General features: G+C 45.8%; 2 protein-coding genes across 4 annotated transcripts in view; one reads left to right on the forward strand and one right to left on the reverse strand.

Annotated features, from left to right (window-relative positions):
• Positions 1–17,528, forward strand: part of CTNNA1 (catenin alpha 1) — a 116,318-nt gene that overhangs the window by 51,414 nt on the left and 47,376 nt on the right. For both annotated transcript variants that reach the window (XM_066328859.1, XM_066328860.1), the window contains exon 8: positions 16,868–16,948. In XM_066328859.1, the coding sequence (XP_066184956.1) occupies positions 16,868–16,948 (81 nt within the window). The remainder of the gene's footprint in view (positions 1–16,867; positions 16,949–17,528) is intronic.
• LRRTM2 (leucine rich repeat transmembrane neuronal 2) lies at positions 6,732–9,701 on the reverse strand. 2 transcript variants are annotated; one of them, XM_066328871.1, is made up of 2 exons: positions 9,315–9,701; positions 6,732–8,550 (listed from the first exon to the last, which is right to left on the reverse strand). In XM_066328871.1, exons 1-2 carry the CDS (start codon positions 9,342–9,344, stop codon positions 7,429–7,431), a joined length of 1,152 nt encoding a protein of 383 aa, XP_066184968.1. In that variant the 5' UTR covers positions 9,345–9,701; the 3' UTR covers positions 6,732–7,428. The 2 variants fall into 2 exon arrangements, with proteins under 2 accessions (XP_066184968.1, XP_066184967.1); XM_066328870.1 differs by having other exon boundaries at positions 6,732–8,978.

Genomic DNA, 17,528 nt, shown 5'->3' on the forward strand with positions numbered 1-17,528 from the left:
TTTTTTTAACTGGTATAAAGCATGATGCCCCTCTGTCCAGCAGTGGCTGCACTGCTCACCCTGTGGGATAGGGAGGGGCAGAAGGGAAAACCAGCACCTCCTCTGAGCCAAATTTGCTTGAGTATTCAGTGTACAAGGAATAAGAGTCTGCTGGGGATAACAGGCAATTTACTTCCATGGCATTGAAAAGAAATACTTGAGTTTTATAAAAAAAGGGTTGATTACTTTATTTAAACATTCACATAGCAGAGAATACCTTTCATTTTGCTTGTGTGTGCATACCAGAAATGTTTGTGTTACATACTGGGGAGAAGAAATTTGGTTTAACTCAAGGGATGTTCCCCTCTGGTCATGGTTCAGCTTTTTGCTCCTGGTTTTTATGCTCAAATGATTTTTTGTGTGTGTTTAACTCTTGTCCTTTTAGAAAACTTAAAAGAAAAAGACAAATTGTAGACCTTGTGGATTAAAACCAGCTGAAGAGCTGAAGTCAGGGTTTGGTTATCTGGCAGCCCAGAAAGCTTTGCTCAGTGCCCTTGGTAGCCAAACCTCTGGAGTTGTGCATCACAGAAACAAACACAGAATTGTGTGAATGAGACACTTGTCATTTTTTTGTTTCATGGAATCACAGAGTGGTTTGGGTGGGAAGGGACTTTTAAAAGCCATCCTAGTCCAGCCCCTTGTAATGAGTAGGAACAGCAGATGGGGTCACCCAAAGCCCCATCCAACCTGGCCTGGAATATTTCCAGGGAAGGGGCATCCACCACCTCTCTGGGTAGCCTGTTGCAGGGCTTCACCACCCTCACTGTAAAAAATTTCTTCCAAAATAAGACCCAGAGCACGTGAATCCTATGTCAAATATGGCAAATAGAGCTTTAACTCGTTAGAATAAAATTTCCTAAAATCTTCATGGTAATGGTATTGTTGTTAGGTAACAGCTTTTCCTAAAGAGATTACGGAAAATACTGATATCAGGGTTTAGTAGTGAGTGACCACTCTCACTGAATCTTGTCCCTTAACCTGGACATTCACTGGAGGAGGGAGCCAGGGTTTCCCAGTGCTGCAGTTTTCAGTTCATTTGTGCAATCCTCTCCAGTCAAATTCTTGAATCTCACTTTTTTTGCAGTTGTCTTAACAGAGCCTACATTTAAAAAGTAAGTTGCTAGTGATGTTGACATTTTCTTGTTTCTAATTGGATTTAAAGGTTTTGCATAATGTATTCAGAATACTGGTTTTACTCTGAGGTGTGTTACCTATGCTTGTGAGAACAACTGGGTTTATGGTGGAGAGATGCTTTTGCTTGTAAAGTTCGTCTCTGAGAGTTTAAGAAAATAGATATATCATGTGCTGCTTTGAAGTATTAGAAGGATTTGAGGGGCAGTTTGCCAACTAACATTTAAAACCCTTGAGAATTTGTTCCAGCCAAACCTTTTGATAAAAAAGTAAATGCAGCTACAGCTTAGTTACTAAAATGATTTTAGGTGGCGGTTCAGTGCTTGTAATCATCTTGGAACATCCTGAAACTTGTTCTTTTGTTCAGTTCTCTATCAGAGCTCTTGGGCCATGCCCATGAACTTGTCACTTCTCAAACCTGGAAATCCTTCCCATGATACTGAGGTGCAGTGGCTCCGAATGCTATGTTGGCTGTGGGAGCTCATGTAAAGAATAATTCTTGTGCCAGGGATGTTTTGGGGACTCTTCCTGGAGGGCTGTGACTCAGAACTGATGGGATGTCTCGCTGTGGGACACCTCTGAACTTCATGGGCTGTTTGTCCTTGCCACACTGGTGGCAGGACGTTCCCACTGGAAATGCCAGCTCCTAGCTGGCACAGTGACCTACAGGTGGCTGTGAAGGTGTATCTGGGGACCCAGGGGTAGAGGCAGGCTGGGCCAGGCCCATGCTAATCCTGATCCAGCTCCTCAAGGGCCAAGGGTTTGCCTTTGGTTTCGTCTTCACTCCCATCCTGCTCATGCGGTTTTTGTTAGTCAGGAGACATGTGGCTTGGGCAGAACCCGTGCAGCCCTGCTCACTGCAGTGCAACAGAAGGTTCTATTTTGCTCACTATGGTACAACAGGAGGGACTGGGTTTGCTATGACTCTGGCAAATGGCCCAAACCTGACTCCTGCTTGGGACAATGGGTACTGCTTTTAACGCACCATGAAAAAAGTGAGCTTTTGACACCTCTGCTTGAAAAGAGAGGAAGAAAGAGGCAAATTCAGTTTTACAGTATACACAGTTTTAATAACAAAATGCTTCTGTACACTGCACTTGTTTTACTTCATTACTCACACCCCCTCCCACCAGAAGTTTGCTCTTAAAACAGAATTTAAACACAACACATCTAGGACTCTCTGTAATCTTGGGTTGCTAAGCTGGTAGAATAGTTCACTTAATAGTGTTTTCATTAGTAAAAAGAAGAAATGAGGTGGGTTTTGTTTGGCTTTTTACACAGGAGTGGTTGGGAGATGGCAGACGTAGCTTCTCAGTGCTTACCAAGTGGTGTACAACTTGCTTACACAGTGGTATACCACAGTGTTTCACCCTATCTGAGGCCTGATTATACCCCTCAAAGCTTCTGGTACCTTTCCTTAGATGCCTCTCAGAAGATTTTTACACTAGATGTGAAAAGCTGAATTTCCAGCTGATTCTGAAATTATCTCTAAGCATCCTGCTAACGTGGTGCCTTAAAAAGCAAAGCCCAGCACCAATTTTAGCATCTGGGACATTTGCAGTGGAGGAAGGTGTGGGAAGGGAGGAGCTGCTGCCTTTGGTTTCTGTTGTTTCCTTGGTTGTTCCTCTTCAGGGGGGAGGAGAAATAGTGTATCCCCCTCTGAACTTGTTCAATTTTTATGCAAAACTTCATAAGAAAAATGAAATTCAGCTCCTGAGTAAGTTTCATAGGTCTGAACAGATGGATTTTGATAGCTACACAGATCACAAAATTAAATCAACTTTATTTCCATTAAAGTAGTACAGAAATTATCTTAGACACATTAAAAATAAGTGTGTAGTGCAGATTTCTGGTTTAAAGCCGCAGGATGTTTCTGATTTTACAAGGTAGCAATAGGCCCCTGTCTTGTAAGGAAGTAATGGGACAGAAGCTCAGATGCTCAGATTTGCATGTGGCTGATCACTGAAAAATCGGATCATTTCTGCTTGGGGGAGAAGCAAACAAAACCAAACACGGATGGAGCAGCATTCATTATGTTTCCATCTGATAAGGAGTGGGAGCTCAGTGCAGAGGAACACTTCAGCTGGAGACTGAACACTCACCCATTTCACCCTTCATCAAGTAATTTTTACTTGTGTGCATTTAAACACTGATCTAATGCAGAGAGACTAACTGGGAGCATTAATTCAGCCTGTTCCAGGAGAATGACTCAAAACCTGAACTTGTGCTGCCGGGTTTGCATCTCACTGACACGAGGATGGGGGAGCAGGGGAAGCTGCCTGGAGATCAGGGAGGCTGGAGGAGATCTTTGGATGGGATGAGAACCTCAAGAGCAGTACACGAAATTCTGTTTCTAAACGATCCAAAGACCTCTGAGGTTGTGCCTGGAGGTGTTGAAGCACCTGTGAGCAATGTAGGAGCTGTACAAATCTAGGCTGTGCAGCAGTGATGGTATTTGGGGAGGGCAGGTTAACAAGCTCACATCATCAGCCAGTGCTTGTACTGAAATATGATTAATTTAAACCAAATCATTGTGGTTCTTGTTCTATCAGCAAAATAAACCAGGGACTGCTTGCTGAGTAGCACAGTTATTCCAATCCCCTCCTTGCCTGGAAGAGTCACAAGCAATTGCAAATGGAAGACAGTAAGTTTAAAATAAAAAAAAAAATTTAACAGCCTCTGGCCATGTCCTTGTGCAGAGCGATGGCTCTGCCTGGTGCTCGCTGTCCCTCCGCAGGGAATTCGAGTTGACTTCACTGCTACTGTTTGACATTCTGTGAGTTTTATGATACCTGTTATCCTAAATGTAATGTTTGCTGAATTGCTTTGCTTATGCCTGGAACCTGGCAACAAATGGGTTTGGAAGCAGCAGACGTAAACCACAGACTTTGGAAGATTGGCTGTGGATTAGTGTGGAGTACAGAGAGGGACTAGGAACAGTGCTGGGCTATGCCTGCTGGCCTCCTGCTCTGCTGTCTGCAAGCCAGGCACTGCAGGACCAGTGGAAACTGGGAGTGCTGGTGGGAGGGACAACTTGGGTGCTTGGGTGGGTTTGCTTGAAGAGGCACTGGAACAGTTCTTTAATGCTCAGAAAATTGCCGTGAGCGGCAGGGATGGAGAACAAGGTTAAATCTAGCATTGCTGGAGCGTTTGTTTTGCTCTGCTTGGGTGGAGTTAAAAGCTCATAAAGATGGAGTGGGACAGAGCTGGGGTGTTGGGAAAGCACCTCCTCTGGAGGAACCTCAGCTCTTCATCAAGCAGCCACTTCTTGTTACCATGTGGAAGACTGAGGTGGTACCCCTGGAACTGTCTGACAGCCAGGGTTTCTGCAGAGCCTGCAGGACCAGGTAGATTGCTTCCTGCAAATGCATCTGAGGCCATCAGAGTTCAGTGGTGACATCTGATGGGGCATGGCAGATTATGTGGCTGCCAGGATAGATAATTAACGAGCTCGGTGATAAGACTCAAAGACTCAGTGGTAAGAGCTCAAAGACTCACTTTGTCTGTGCTGGTACCCTGCAGCTGCAGGTGGAAGTCATCCCCAAGTGCCTCCTCCCCAGGCTCCCAGAGCTGACCTGTGCCAGCCCGTGCAGGGTGAGGGACGTGCACAGACAGGGACAGTGATGCCTCCTCACCTGCTCCTCGAGCAGCATCCTGGGCCTCAGGAAAGCTGTGAGCACCTAGTTATGGGAAGGAGCAAAGCAAATCTTCCTACAGTCAGCTAAATGCCCCTGGGGGCCGATATGGGTTTGTATTTCTCAGCTTAGCTCTGGCCTTCTGCCTCATGTGGGATTTAACAATACAGAATATCCGCTCTTTGTCCACCTACCCCGCAGGATTTTTTGTAATTGGTTAAAAGCAGTAATTAATTTCCCAGAACAGGTGTAAATGGATTCATCTTAATATTAACAGTAACGAGTTCAAAGATATCTCTATGGCAATCCATTAGGCTTTGCTGGATCTCTTCCATTACAGAGTCAAGGGAAGTAAACAGAATATTGGTTTTATAATAAGGGCACTGTATGTAAAAGTAAAATGATGCAAATTAATATCTTCAAAACCAGCAATTGAAGAACCTCTGTGTAAGATCTTAACAGAAGTTACTTATCTTGATATAATTGCCTTAGATGAATTCATCTCACAAGAAAACATCAAACTGTTGTGTAATTGTACCCTAAATACCTCACTAAGTGGTAATACAGAGAGAAAAGCAGAGTGAAATAGCAAACAGGTTTTTACGCAGTGTTTTTTCTGTTTAAAAAGTTTGCAGAATAGTTTAGTACATCACAATTAGCATACTGTAATTATGGATTTGGTCAAGGTATGGCAACACTGTGAGGAATTTTGTTTCTTCATCGGGGTGTGCTGGTAATTGTTTAACACTGCAGCATTGGACACAACACATTTTTTAGTTATACATACATATATATATAGAAAATAATTCTCCATCCCTCTGAATCTTTTAGCTTTGGTTAGAATGTTTGCAATATTTGAGCAGTTGACTTAAAAATAATGTAATCCTTTGCAGACCCTCCCCCCCCACCCTCGTGGCACCCTCAGTACCACCTTCACTGCATAGATCTGCAAATATTTACATATAATTCCATAATACAGTATAAATAGTAATATGGTACTTCTGGCTAAAGAAATCAAATTACTCCTTAAAATAAGGTGTGTGTATATTTATATATGATTTTTTAAAAAGTCATACTAGTTTAGATTCTGTCCCATATCGTGTAAGAAACAAAACATTTTTCAGTGAACTATTCTATAAACTAATCATATTCTCCTAACTTATCTGAAGGGGTCTTTTTTTATCTTGAATTCTGGAAGAGGAGGACAAGTGAGAGCTTATATTACAGGGGCTAATTCTGTCTCCAGAGAAACCAGTGGAGTTAGTGCATGAAAATAGCTTCCCAGCGAGAGGAAGCCTCAGCTGGGGGGGCAGCAGGGGGACAAAGAGAGGCTTCTTCCTTCCTTCCTTTCTTCCTTCCCTCTTCTCCTTAACCTCGCTGTTGATATTTGCTTTTAATTAAGAGAACCTTGCATTAAGGGTATTTACACATGAAAAGGTGTTGAAATGCTGTTTGTTCATCGTCATTAAGTAATTAGCCTGAATTCATGTAAAGCATCATCAAGTGAAACCAGGGAGCCGAGGACTGAATGTACTTAATATTTCCAATCGATCCTGGCGTGCTGAGCCTCACTAAAGAAGCTGCACTGTCAATCTGGGGACACACAGAGGGCTGTCCTGCTCCTGAGAGTGTGTGTGTCCGTCCTGCTCCTGGCTGTGTGTGCCTATCCTGTTCTTCTGTGTGCCCATATTGCTCCTGGGTGTGTGTGCCTATCCTGTTCTTCTGTGTGCCCATATTGCTCCTGGGTGTGTGTGTGTTCCCATTCTGCCAGGGGCTGTGTGCCCCATCCTGCTCCTGGGGGTGTGTGTGTGCCCATCCTGCTCCTGTGTATGTGTGTGCCTGTCCTGCCAGGGGCTGTGTACCCATCCTGCTCCTGTGTATGTGTGTGCCCCATCCTGCCCAGGGCTGTGTGTGTGCCCATGTGTGTGCCCATCCTGCCCAGGGCTGTGTGCCCATGTGTGTGTGCTCGTGTGAAGTGCTCCTTCCTGTGCCTGCTGTCCCTTTCAGCAAGCTGAGCCATGAACATGCACAGAGCAAAACTCTATTCCCCAGTGCACTGAAATTCCCACCTGAACCCTTGTCCCTATTTTTCATTTTTCTCTTTTGTTTTCCCTCCTTTCCCTTACTGGAGTGAAATGCTCAGATGAGGAAAATCTTCCTCCCTGGCTGCCCTTAAAGTGCCTGGAGCCAGCTGCAGTGTTTGGGATCCTCCAGCTGCAGTGGAACAAACAGATCCCTGCACAGATATCCAGTATCCTTCCCCTTGGACTGTTTGCAGTAGAAAAAGTAGGATATGGAGACTCGGGTATAAACGTTTACACACAGTCATATAATTACATAACATGAAACATTTTACATAGTTTGAGGTGAGCATCTCTTTAGGCTTTTAAACATTAGGAGTGCAAGTTTAATGTAATCATTGCTTCTTTAACACTGAAAATATTATGGATTTATTTTTTAAAAAACTTAAAAATACTGCACCACTCCATAAACAATATTTCCATTAAGTAGCTTGGAAAATTAGGCTTTATGTCAACATTTGTAAAAATTAGAATCTGATGTAGGTCCCTACAATTTTAAAGTAGGTTACTTATCTGATTTACTTTGTGGTGGGCTGTAGGTATTATACTTCACATTCTTTATAGGGCAGCTGCTGGCACTTGCACTGTCCATAGCCATTGATGATGATGAAGGGTCCTTCGTGGGTGGGTTCATACTCGTTATAGGGTCCTTGGTCTGACATGTTTGCCATATGCAGCCGAGTTTGGGATCGGAGCTGCCTGTGGTTTTGAATCATTGAGCACTGCCTAATTCTTCTTAGTGTGGGAGGGCAGCACTTCCTGGAGATGAACACTATAAAAATGATAAAAAAGAAAGAAAACAATAAAGCCATTGTTCCTGTAATTACCCTCTGAGTGAAGATGGCATTGTTTGGCTCAGGGAACTGTTCTTCGGTGGTAACGACCATGCCTGCCGTAGTTGGAATCTCTTTGTCTCCCACATGGAAATGAGAAGAGCTTATTCTTTTCGTGTACTCGGTAGTTGGAGCTGTGTACGATGTCGTAGCCACGGGGGTAACCACAGTCGATAAATTCCAGCAAAGCTGAAAACCATACACTGCATCCAGAATATCCTCTCCCTGGGTGTGGTCGGGGCTGTGGCAGAGGATGGAGTGCTCCCACCGACCTTGGAAGCCACTCAACCATGTGGCCAAGGCGCAGATCTTTGGGCTGCATTCCCACAGATTGCCGGAGAGGCCCACGGTGGTGAGGGATGTCAGCGAGCTCAGGATCTTGGAATCCAGAGTAGTGAGCTTGTTGTTATCCATGAGGAGGGTTTTAAGGTTAGGCATAGTTTCAAAGACAGTGAGATCGATGGCTTTGATTTCGTTTCCAGTCAAATCAAGCTTGGCTAAGGTGCCCCAGGTCCACTCCATCCCACATGTCAAGTTGCTAATTTTGTTCCACTGCAAGAAGAGCGTGTGCAGGCTGCTCAGCCGGAGGAAGTGAGCAAAATTAATCTTTGTCAGCTGGTTGTGCTCTAGGTGAAGCTCCCTCAGCTTGATTAATCCCGCAAATCCATTGCGAGCCAAACTTCGCAAGCGGTTTGTGCTCAAATCCAGGAATTCCAGGCTACGACAGTCCCAGAACAGGCGGACCGGGATGGTCCGCAGGGAGTTGGATCGCAAGTGCAAGGTCTGTAGCTTGCGAAGGCCGTAGAAGAGCTCGGGGTGCAGAGAGGATAACTGATTAAAAGAGAGGTCCAAATTCTGCAGGTTAAGCAGCTGGCTAAAAGTTGTGTTTGGCAAATGAAAGATTTTGTTGGAACTTAAGACTAATTCCTTAAGTTTATACAGTCCTTGAAAAGAATCTTCTCTGACTGTTGCAATTTGATTATGATCTAAGTGAAGCCAAGTAAGTTGACTGAAGCTTGCAAATTGATCCCTTTCAAGTTCAGAAATATAATTGTGCCTCAGTGACAAACCTAGCGAGCCCTTTTCAGTGGTGTTTGGCACTGAGTGAAACCCCTGAGAGTCACAGTAAAAGAGCAGCTTCTCACAGCGACATTTTGGTGGACAAGCCATGCCCAAGGCAGGCAGCATTTTTAAAACCATACTCATTGCATATAGTGCTGCCAGCATACGAGCCCCTAATGGCCACTTGAAATGTAAGCCTGCAGAATATAATTTAGGAAAACAACAAGATAGGATAGCCTTATCAGTACACTTGGAACATCACGGTGGAAGATTTCACTGCAGATAACATTGCCATGCATTTCCAACAAGCTAATTCTAAATGCAAGAAACAACTTACTACGACAAACCGAATACTTGGACATTACACTTAGGAGGAGGCTTTATCTCGATTACAGAGGGTTACAGTGGCACTATCAGAAAACATTTTTTTTCTTAAGGTTCAGTGCAGAGCAATCAGCTTTAGCATCTTAACTGCTCCTTTAAAGCAGAGCCGTCATTCATTATACAAGGAACAGAGAAACGCAGGAACTTACCCATTCTTTTGAGTACATTGGAGGGTGCATTCAGTCGTAGTTTGAGACTCAACGCCGTGAGTCTATGAAAGGCTCTAATGTAAGACAGCCTTGAATAATTGACTGGGTTTAGTGTCCTTTGATATTAGTGCAAAATCCACGATGCTCTCTTGGAATATTCCTTTTGAAATTGCTGCCTTGATCTCCTCTGACAGGTCTGCAATTTTTAAATCTTAATACAAGTTTTCGTCCTCCGTGGCTGCTCAGCTGGTTAATTGAAGCTCACGTTTTCCTTTTCCGCAGCTGTGGCTTCCTTTAGTCCTAACTTGTTGATGGCAGATGGGTGGCTTATTGCTGAGAGAAGCTCCTGTAGTAGCATGAGTGCATTTACTGAAAAGCTTTTCAGGGAAGCGGTACAAGAATGGATTTGCTTATGCGCTGCGACCACACAGGGCTCTATATAGGCTGACGTCACCTGGTGACGTTCCTTTTGTTTGGGTTTTCCAGAAGCTTTGCTGTTTTAAAGCATTGTGCTGCATGCTGTGATCGTGTTAAAGACCACTGATAGAGGGGGAAAAATCCAGCGACAGTAGTCCTTGGTCCCCGCGACAGGAGCAGAAGGGACTTGCAGCTCCCCCCACCTCTGCGCCGGCTCTGCTCAGCTGGGGTTAAAAGCAGTGCAGAGCCAAGGGTGGAAGTGCCTGAGTGCTGCCTGCTCCCACTTTTCTGCTAAATCTCCCTGCATGAAAAGAACTTTTAGATGCAAAATGTGCAGCGTTTGAATAGAGGATGCTGGTCAGCACTGGCTTTCATGGAACTGAGAGGGATTGAGCAGCTCAGAGCTCCGTGTGACAGCCGTGTGCGAACTGTGGTCCCTGCAGAAGTGCGGAGAGCAGAGCTGGAGCTGGAGTGTCAGGAAGTACAGCCTGGGAGCAGGGCACAGGAGTGAGTGCTTCAAGGCAGGAGAAATTTCTGGAAAAAGCAAAGCTTGTGTTTGTTAGGGCACAAGAAAAATTTAATTGGAATCCAGCTTGACAGTGTGCGGTTATGAAACTAGAAAATCTATTTTCTCCTCCCAAATGGTGGCTTTTGTACTTGCTTTTTCCTGAGCACTGGAGTGCAGGGAGGAAATGGTGAGATTGGCATTTCCAGCCGGGGCTCAGACAGGTGCGAGGGCTTCCTTGTGGTCACCCATAATGTCCTGCTGCTGTGTGTCCCCTCAGAGAGGCAGAGGGACACCACCTCCAGGAGCCCCTGCTGCAGGGTGGCTGTGTAGCAGTTATCCTGTGGGTTTAGGGCTGCAGAGCTGTGCCCCTGCAGAGCTGTGTGTGCTCTCCAGCCCCGCCAGGCTCCGGCCGGAGCGTGCACACACAGCCAGGAGGAGGACAGTGGGCTCTTAGGGCTGTTTGCTTGCTTTGAGGGTTCATTGCCTCATTGTTCAAAGCAGCCTCTCATCTGGGACAGCTGGTACTGAAAGGTAAATGACCAGGTTCGAATGACATTTTTGTATGTTTTTAAGGATGCATGTGCAGGTAGAGCCTCTGGAGCCAGTGGTCTGGTCGTAGCTTAATGTGAGTGCAGCAGGGGGATACTGATTTCTGACTCCAGGCAACTTGGAAAAGCCTTTTTTTTATTATTTTCACCTTGGGATATAAAGCAATAATGCAGAGGAGGCACTTGAAAATGTTTGCTGTGTAGCAGCAAGGTATCTCCTCTGACCTCCAAGATCTGGAATGAAGCAAGAATAACAAATTTCCCATGATGATGGAGCAAGATGAATTATGTCAAAAGAAGGGTTTAAAATAAAATGGCCGTTTACCTTTGTTATTAAGTGTTGGTTCCTTGCTTAAACCAAGACCTGCTGTTCTCTGTCTGCTTCTCCCTTGGCTGTCCTGTAGTGGAATGGTGACACTGCCTCTGGTGTTTCCTTTCTGGGATGGGCAGACTCAAGGGGAGCACCGAATGGAAAGTAAAGGGATGGAGAAGGTGAACACACACAAGAAAAGCTAAAGCAAAATAAAGAAACTCTACCAATACCCATCAGGAGAGTAACTGTCTTTAATGATTAAGCAAATTAGGAAATGTTAGATAAATTTCTTTAATTGCTTTGTCATAGTAAATGTTTTCACATTTGCTCCAATGTGAAAGAAATACATGCAAAGAAATTACACAAACCAATTGAAAGAGATTCTCCTTGTTTAATGTTCAGTGTACGAAGCTCAGGCTCGGCTCCAGCTGTCGGATGGAACCGCGGCTCCGCAGCCCCTGCAGAAGGTTCTTGGAGCAGCTCTGTGCAACACCCTGATCTGAGGTGTTGCTTTGAGTTCTAATAACATTTCAGTATGTTACCATAACATTTAACAACAGCATTCCAAAGGGTGTAATTTGAGGTCAGCTGTTAGACCTCCCCGGTGCTGCCTCTTTCCCTCTTCCCAGGAGACTGAAATTAGGTGTGATTGGAAACATTTTGCTTTTTTGCATCAATATCTGCTGGTAGGTTCCTCCCACAGTAAGATTGTGTAATTTGGCACAGAGTTAAGAGTCAATGTTCAAGCATGGTGAGTTGCTCCTTTTCTGAAGCTCTCCATTCTTTGGCCCTTAACCAAACAAGGGCTATTTAGCACTTTGCCAGCGAGTTTCCTGTTTAGGAAACTGTTAACGCGAACTTTATGGGTGCTTTTCTTAGCAAAACATGTTTTTATTTGCACTTGCTGTGAAATAACAGTTATTACCACAAATGTGCATCTCAGTCTCTGAAGTCTGGAACACTGCAGTAGCATTCACATTGTTCCAGGGGGCTGCCTGGAGTGTCAAGGTGCAACAGGCTGGGAATAAACCCCCTAGAAAACTCATACAAACGCATTTCTTCTGAGCCTGAAAACTCATTGCCCGGCATGAAAAACCATGTCTGATGCTACCTGGGCACTTCTGCCACAGCAGGAGCTTTATGGCTAAACCCATGTGCTGGGAAAGTAGAATTGCACCCTGAGGCGAGCGTTGTCATTTAGTTAGGCTGACATCTTGTGGAAGCCTTCCTAGTGTATTAAGAACAACCTAGAAGCTAATTTTACTGGATGGAGATGTGGGGGCTGCGTGACTTTGCTGTGCTGGGGGCCTGGAGGGTGCAAGCCCTGGAGCAGCAGCCGGGACTTGCAGCCATGTGTGTGGCACTGCAGAGCAGCCAGCTCACCCCTCTGCCTGCAGGAGGGGCGGTGGGGATTGTTACTGGGTGTTAGCACCTCGAGAACCTCAGGAAGATTTGCTGCTTTTTGGTTGTGTTTGTGCTGTGTCATAGGGCTGTGAGACAGGAGTGGAGCAGGGTAGTGTGGCTGGAGTGTCACCGTGCTCACTCTGTCACTCGGATTCACTGCCGTGGTAGCACTGAGCCCTAGGAGGGGGCACACAGGACAAAGCCATGTCAGAGGTGACCCAGCAGCAGAGGTGTGCCCAGGGGTTCAGGCCAGCTGCAGAGTCCTTTGGAGGAGGGCAGTGGGAGGGATGTGCACTGAAGGCTGGGTGTCCTTGTCTTCATGGAAGCAAAAGGCACATGTGGTGGCATAGCATGGTGGCTGTCACCTCCCCGTCCGGCAGCTCTCTGCACGTGGCACTGGTTGCATATTGTAATTCCTGCTTGTATCAGGGTCAGTGCAGGAGCCACCCTTCCCCTCTCCATGGTGCAGCCTGGCTGTGGGGAAGGATGTCAGAGTGGCAGTGCTGTGACATCGCCAGCTAGGCAGAGGGACAGTGCAGGCAGCTTTATTGTCACTCAGGTTCTCACTGACGCCTGGACGATGCCATGCAGCCCATTTGCTCTGCTGGGTTGTGGGCTGGCTGTGGGAGACTCCTTCCTCCAGCAAACCAGGGCACAGTCCTGCTTCCTCCACTGACAGACCTTGGATGTGAAAACATTGCTGGAATTCGTGTGGGTCACGCATCAGTGCTCACACTGTCTGGCCTTGAATCAGCCCTGCTCTATCTGGAAATCGTTGGCAGCTCTGCTGTCACAGTGATGGAGGGCTGTGTGTGCTTATCTGTGGGCATGGAATTTTGCTGGGTGGCAAGGCAAAAGCAAGCATGGGACAAAATGCACCTGAGCACTGATGACCTGTCCCTGGAGGCAGAGCTCAAAGGTGGCACCATGACACAGCACTGCCTGCCCATAGGAGGGTGTGCCAAGCACTCACTTGTCTCTTACTCAGCCCTCATCATTAACCTGCGTGGGCCTGTTGTGCTGACAGCGCAGAAGTCAATTCACAGGCACCTGAAGCAGAAGCCTCTCTGCCAGCCATCCCTTTTGGTGATTGTGCGGTGGGTGGCACATCTGGCTCACATCTGGGTGCTGATTTGGGGAGGGGGCATGCTGGGCTCTGCAGGGTTGGTGTGAGGTGATGCTGAGCAGGAGGCACTGTCTCCTTCAGTACTTCTGTGGGCTCAGCTTAACCCAAACTGATGATGAACCTTTAACATCAACAGCAGACGTTTGTGATACTCAGCTACAAAAACATATCTTTGAGTAGGTATTTACCACACATGCTCTGCTTATCCTGGTGGAATGCACCACCACCACCGTGCTCCTGTACCTCTGTAAATCAGTTTGGATTAGATTTTAACCTCCACAGCTATAGGAAGAGCTTGAGTCTGTTTTTTGCTTGTCTGGATTCAGATGGCACACCTACAGCAGGAAGGCTTTGTGACAGAAATGGTGATTCTGCTCCTCTCCATGTATACAAATCCCCTTTCTTTGCTTTGAGCGTTAAAACAAGCCTTGCTGGGGATGGTGGTGTGAGCTGGGACTACAGGGATGTGACATGCAATGTTTGTGGTGCTCTGCAAGCAGGGCAGCAATGGTGGGGGAAGAGCAGAGATGAAGGGGGTGGGGGAAACGAGCAATTTTTAACATCAATTCTATACTCTTTGATAAAGATCTGATTTAATTTAAAGTAAATTTGCACCATGGCTAAATTTATTATCCATGATACTGGTCAGAGTTGGGATATGATACTGCAGAATGATTGACATGGTCATCATGATGCTATTAAATCTACTGAATCTATTAGCTGCTCGCTGGCTGTGGGGTTTGTAATTCCCTCAGCAGAGTTTTGTGCTGAATATATAAAAGTTCTCTTAGAAATTTGAATATTTGGGCTTCGCTCTTGTGAGTCCTCCTAATCCCGTGGATAGCAGGAGCTGCTGGCTGGGCTGCCTTGTGCTGCTGGGTCATTAGCTGGCTCCTCAGTGAAGGCTCACACCAGACATGAGGACCAGTTCTTGATGGTCAGGCTAATTGGTTAGTGGAACAAATTACCCAGAAGAGCTAAACTGGCACTTGGAGCCTTTAAAACATGATTTATTACTTGAGAGAGGGAGCCCAGCTGAAACAGGATTTTTGAACTGTAGGGTGGAACCAATGGGTAAAATTCCCGAGGTGTGTGGGAGCCTGGACAAAGTGACGGTGTTGTGGTCAGGGGTGATCCTCAGTGTGTTTCTGTGCCCAGGAGGGTTCCTGCTGCCACGGGCTGTGCAGGTCTTCATGTGTTCCACCAGGTCCTAATGGGCCTTGGTTGGCCCCACAGTGTTTATTATGCAGTGGGAAAAAATGGTCAGGAAACTTCAGCTGGGCAAAACTCAACATTGTCTCCAGGACCTTGGTTGGAATTGGCTGTGAGGGTTTAAGATGTCAGTGGCAGCAGGGTGTCTGTAGCCACTGAGGTGTCCTGGGTCTGTCCTGCTCTGCCCCTGCTCAGCCTTAACAAAGGATCCCAATTAGTTACTCCATGTGCTAAATCACCAGAGCTAAATTAACAGGGTGCTTTATCCTTCAGCCTTCTGAAGTAAATTTTGGTCATGCTTTTGACAAACTTCTGTACTAAAACTTCTGCATGCCAACAAGGTGGAAATAAACTGGAGCTGCCTTCCTGAAATCTGGTGGGGCTGGATTCTACAGCTCTTTCTGTGCTAGGACGTGGTGTAGTGTCCTAGGAATGGATCAGCAGTGAGAAATCAGTGCTGCTCAGGCTGTAATGTGCTTTTTGGGGTGTTTTGCATAGTGGTCCATTAGTGGATGCCATCTCTTGGTTTTCCTCTCATCCAAAGGCATCTGGTGATGTGCACTGAGGCTGTTGTGGGCTGTGAAGCCAGGGACAGCAAAGTGGAATTGATGGGTGGCCTCGCCTCAAATCCCTGCTCCTGCTTCTTGTTAAAATGGTAATGTGGGAGCACCCGGGGAGAAGTAAAATGGCACTTCTTGGAACAGCTGAATGTTTGTCTTTCTGCATAATAGATGAGCATATATCTGAGATCCAAACATATTCCTGGTAAAAATCCCCACTGTGTGGGGAGGCTGCTGTGGGTTCAGTAAAATGGTCACGTTGCCATGGGTAAACAGGGGTGAAATATCAGCAGGAGAATCAGCTGCTATTGCGTGTTGATGTGGGGCAGAGCAGCTTCTGGGGCTACTGTCCCGTGCAGGTGCCAGCCCTGCCCACTGCCACCAGCATGCCAGGGACAGAGCCATTGCTCAGAGGGTCTTGTCTGACATATCCCCTGAGCAGGGCAACAGCAAAGTGTTGGGTAAATCAGTGCATCAATCTTCACTTTATTTAGAGCCTTCAGCTTTGATTTTTTAATGTAGAGCAAAGAAGGGGCCAGTGCTGGGGCTGCTGAAGGCTTGGCAGCGTCACAACAAGCTCTTGGGTTTAGCTCCAGTCACTTTTCAGTTACCTTTTGTGATGAGAATCAAATAACTTGATCATGGCGGTGACAAATCTTCAATAATTCATTACATTATAATGACATTACAACATCCTAACTCCCCCCCATTTTTTATTTCTGCTCTAGAGTGGACTTGATATTTTAGATTCAAGGCTGTTCATCCAGATATTTCACACCAGCCTGTCACCTGGAGAATTGATACCTGGCATACCCTCACTGCAGCACTGCTAAATGGTTTTTCTTCTCAACTGGATAATTATATTGATTGTGGCTTAGGACTTCAGAAATTGGATTGTGGTTGAATAAAGTGTGTTTTGAAACCCTAATAAAAGCTGTATTAAAGAGGAAAAAACTCCCAACAAAACCAGACCACCACCACTGTCTTATCTGACTCTTACTTTGATACGAATGAGGATATCTGTGACCCAGTGTCTGATGGAAAAAGGAAACTGCCCCTGCTGCCTGGCCCTTTGCCCTCTCTAACAGCAGGGCTCAGGCAAAACGTGCTGGATCAAACCTTGGCAGCTCCCCATGGGTGGGCCTGGAGACTCACTTGAAATGTTGAATTTCTTACTCAGCAAATGGTTTATCAGGATTTGACTTTTGATTCTGGGCTTTTGACTGCCTGCTCCGGAGCAGTGCTGTGTGATCCCTGGGGTGGGGTGTGGAGGGAGCAGTGACTGCCTTATCAGGGAGGTGGAGACTCTACTGCCAGTGTGCAGAATCACTCCACAGACCTCAAAAATAGAAAAAGAAGCTTCAAGTATATATGGTAATATACTTGAAATGAGTAAGAACTGAGAGCTGAATACCAACTTTTAAAGCCTGAATACCTATTTACCCCTTTGTCTGCTGTTTTTCAGGCTGGCCGCAAGGAAAGAAGTGATGCCCTGAACTCTGCCATTGATAAAATGACCAAGAAGACCAGAGACCTGCGCAGACAGGTAGGGAATGGTCAGAGGTGCTGCTGGCTGAGACAAGTAATTGCAGTGCTGCATGCTGGGGATTTGTTTCCAGTGGGCAGTGGGTTTGCTGGCCTGTCTTCAGTGAATTAAAAGTCAGAAGCTTCCAGTGGGAAGCATGGGGCAGGAACGTAATTCCCTGTTAATTCCCTGTTTACTGTGTCATACAGATGCTGGAGTCTTAATCATCTTCATGGCAATAGAGATTAAAATACCCAACCAAAACCCCCCAAAAAACAGCTTTCACTTGATGGACTTGGAAGATAATCAGTGATATTTTGTAATTCTGGTGGTGTTCATCTCAACCTATTTTATTTGAGAACTATATTTATGTAGCAGCAGCCTTTTGTCTGTTTGGTTTTAAAGCAATATATTCCCATTTCCAAGTAAGCGAGAATATGGATCAGGTTTGTTGAAAAATGTTTTTATTCTAGCAGAAAAATAAAAAAGTTAAATCAGTGTGTTGTTTAATCAGCTGAGGGAAAGCAGCAAATTTACTCAGACAAAACCAATATGAGCTGCTAAATCAATATTTGTGGCCAAACTGGTGACTTGCACTTCT

Source organism: Sylvia atricapilla, chromosome 14 (assembly GCF_009819655.1).
Source record: "Sylvia atricapilla isolate bSylAtr1 chromosome 14, bSylAtr1.pri, whole genome shotgun sequence".
Taxonomy (NCBI): Eukaryota; Metazoa; Chordata; class Aves; order Passeriformes; family Sylviidae; genus Sylvia; species Sylvia atricapilla.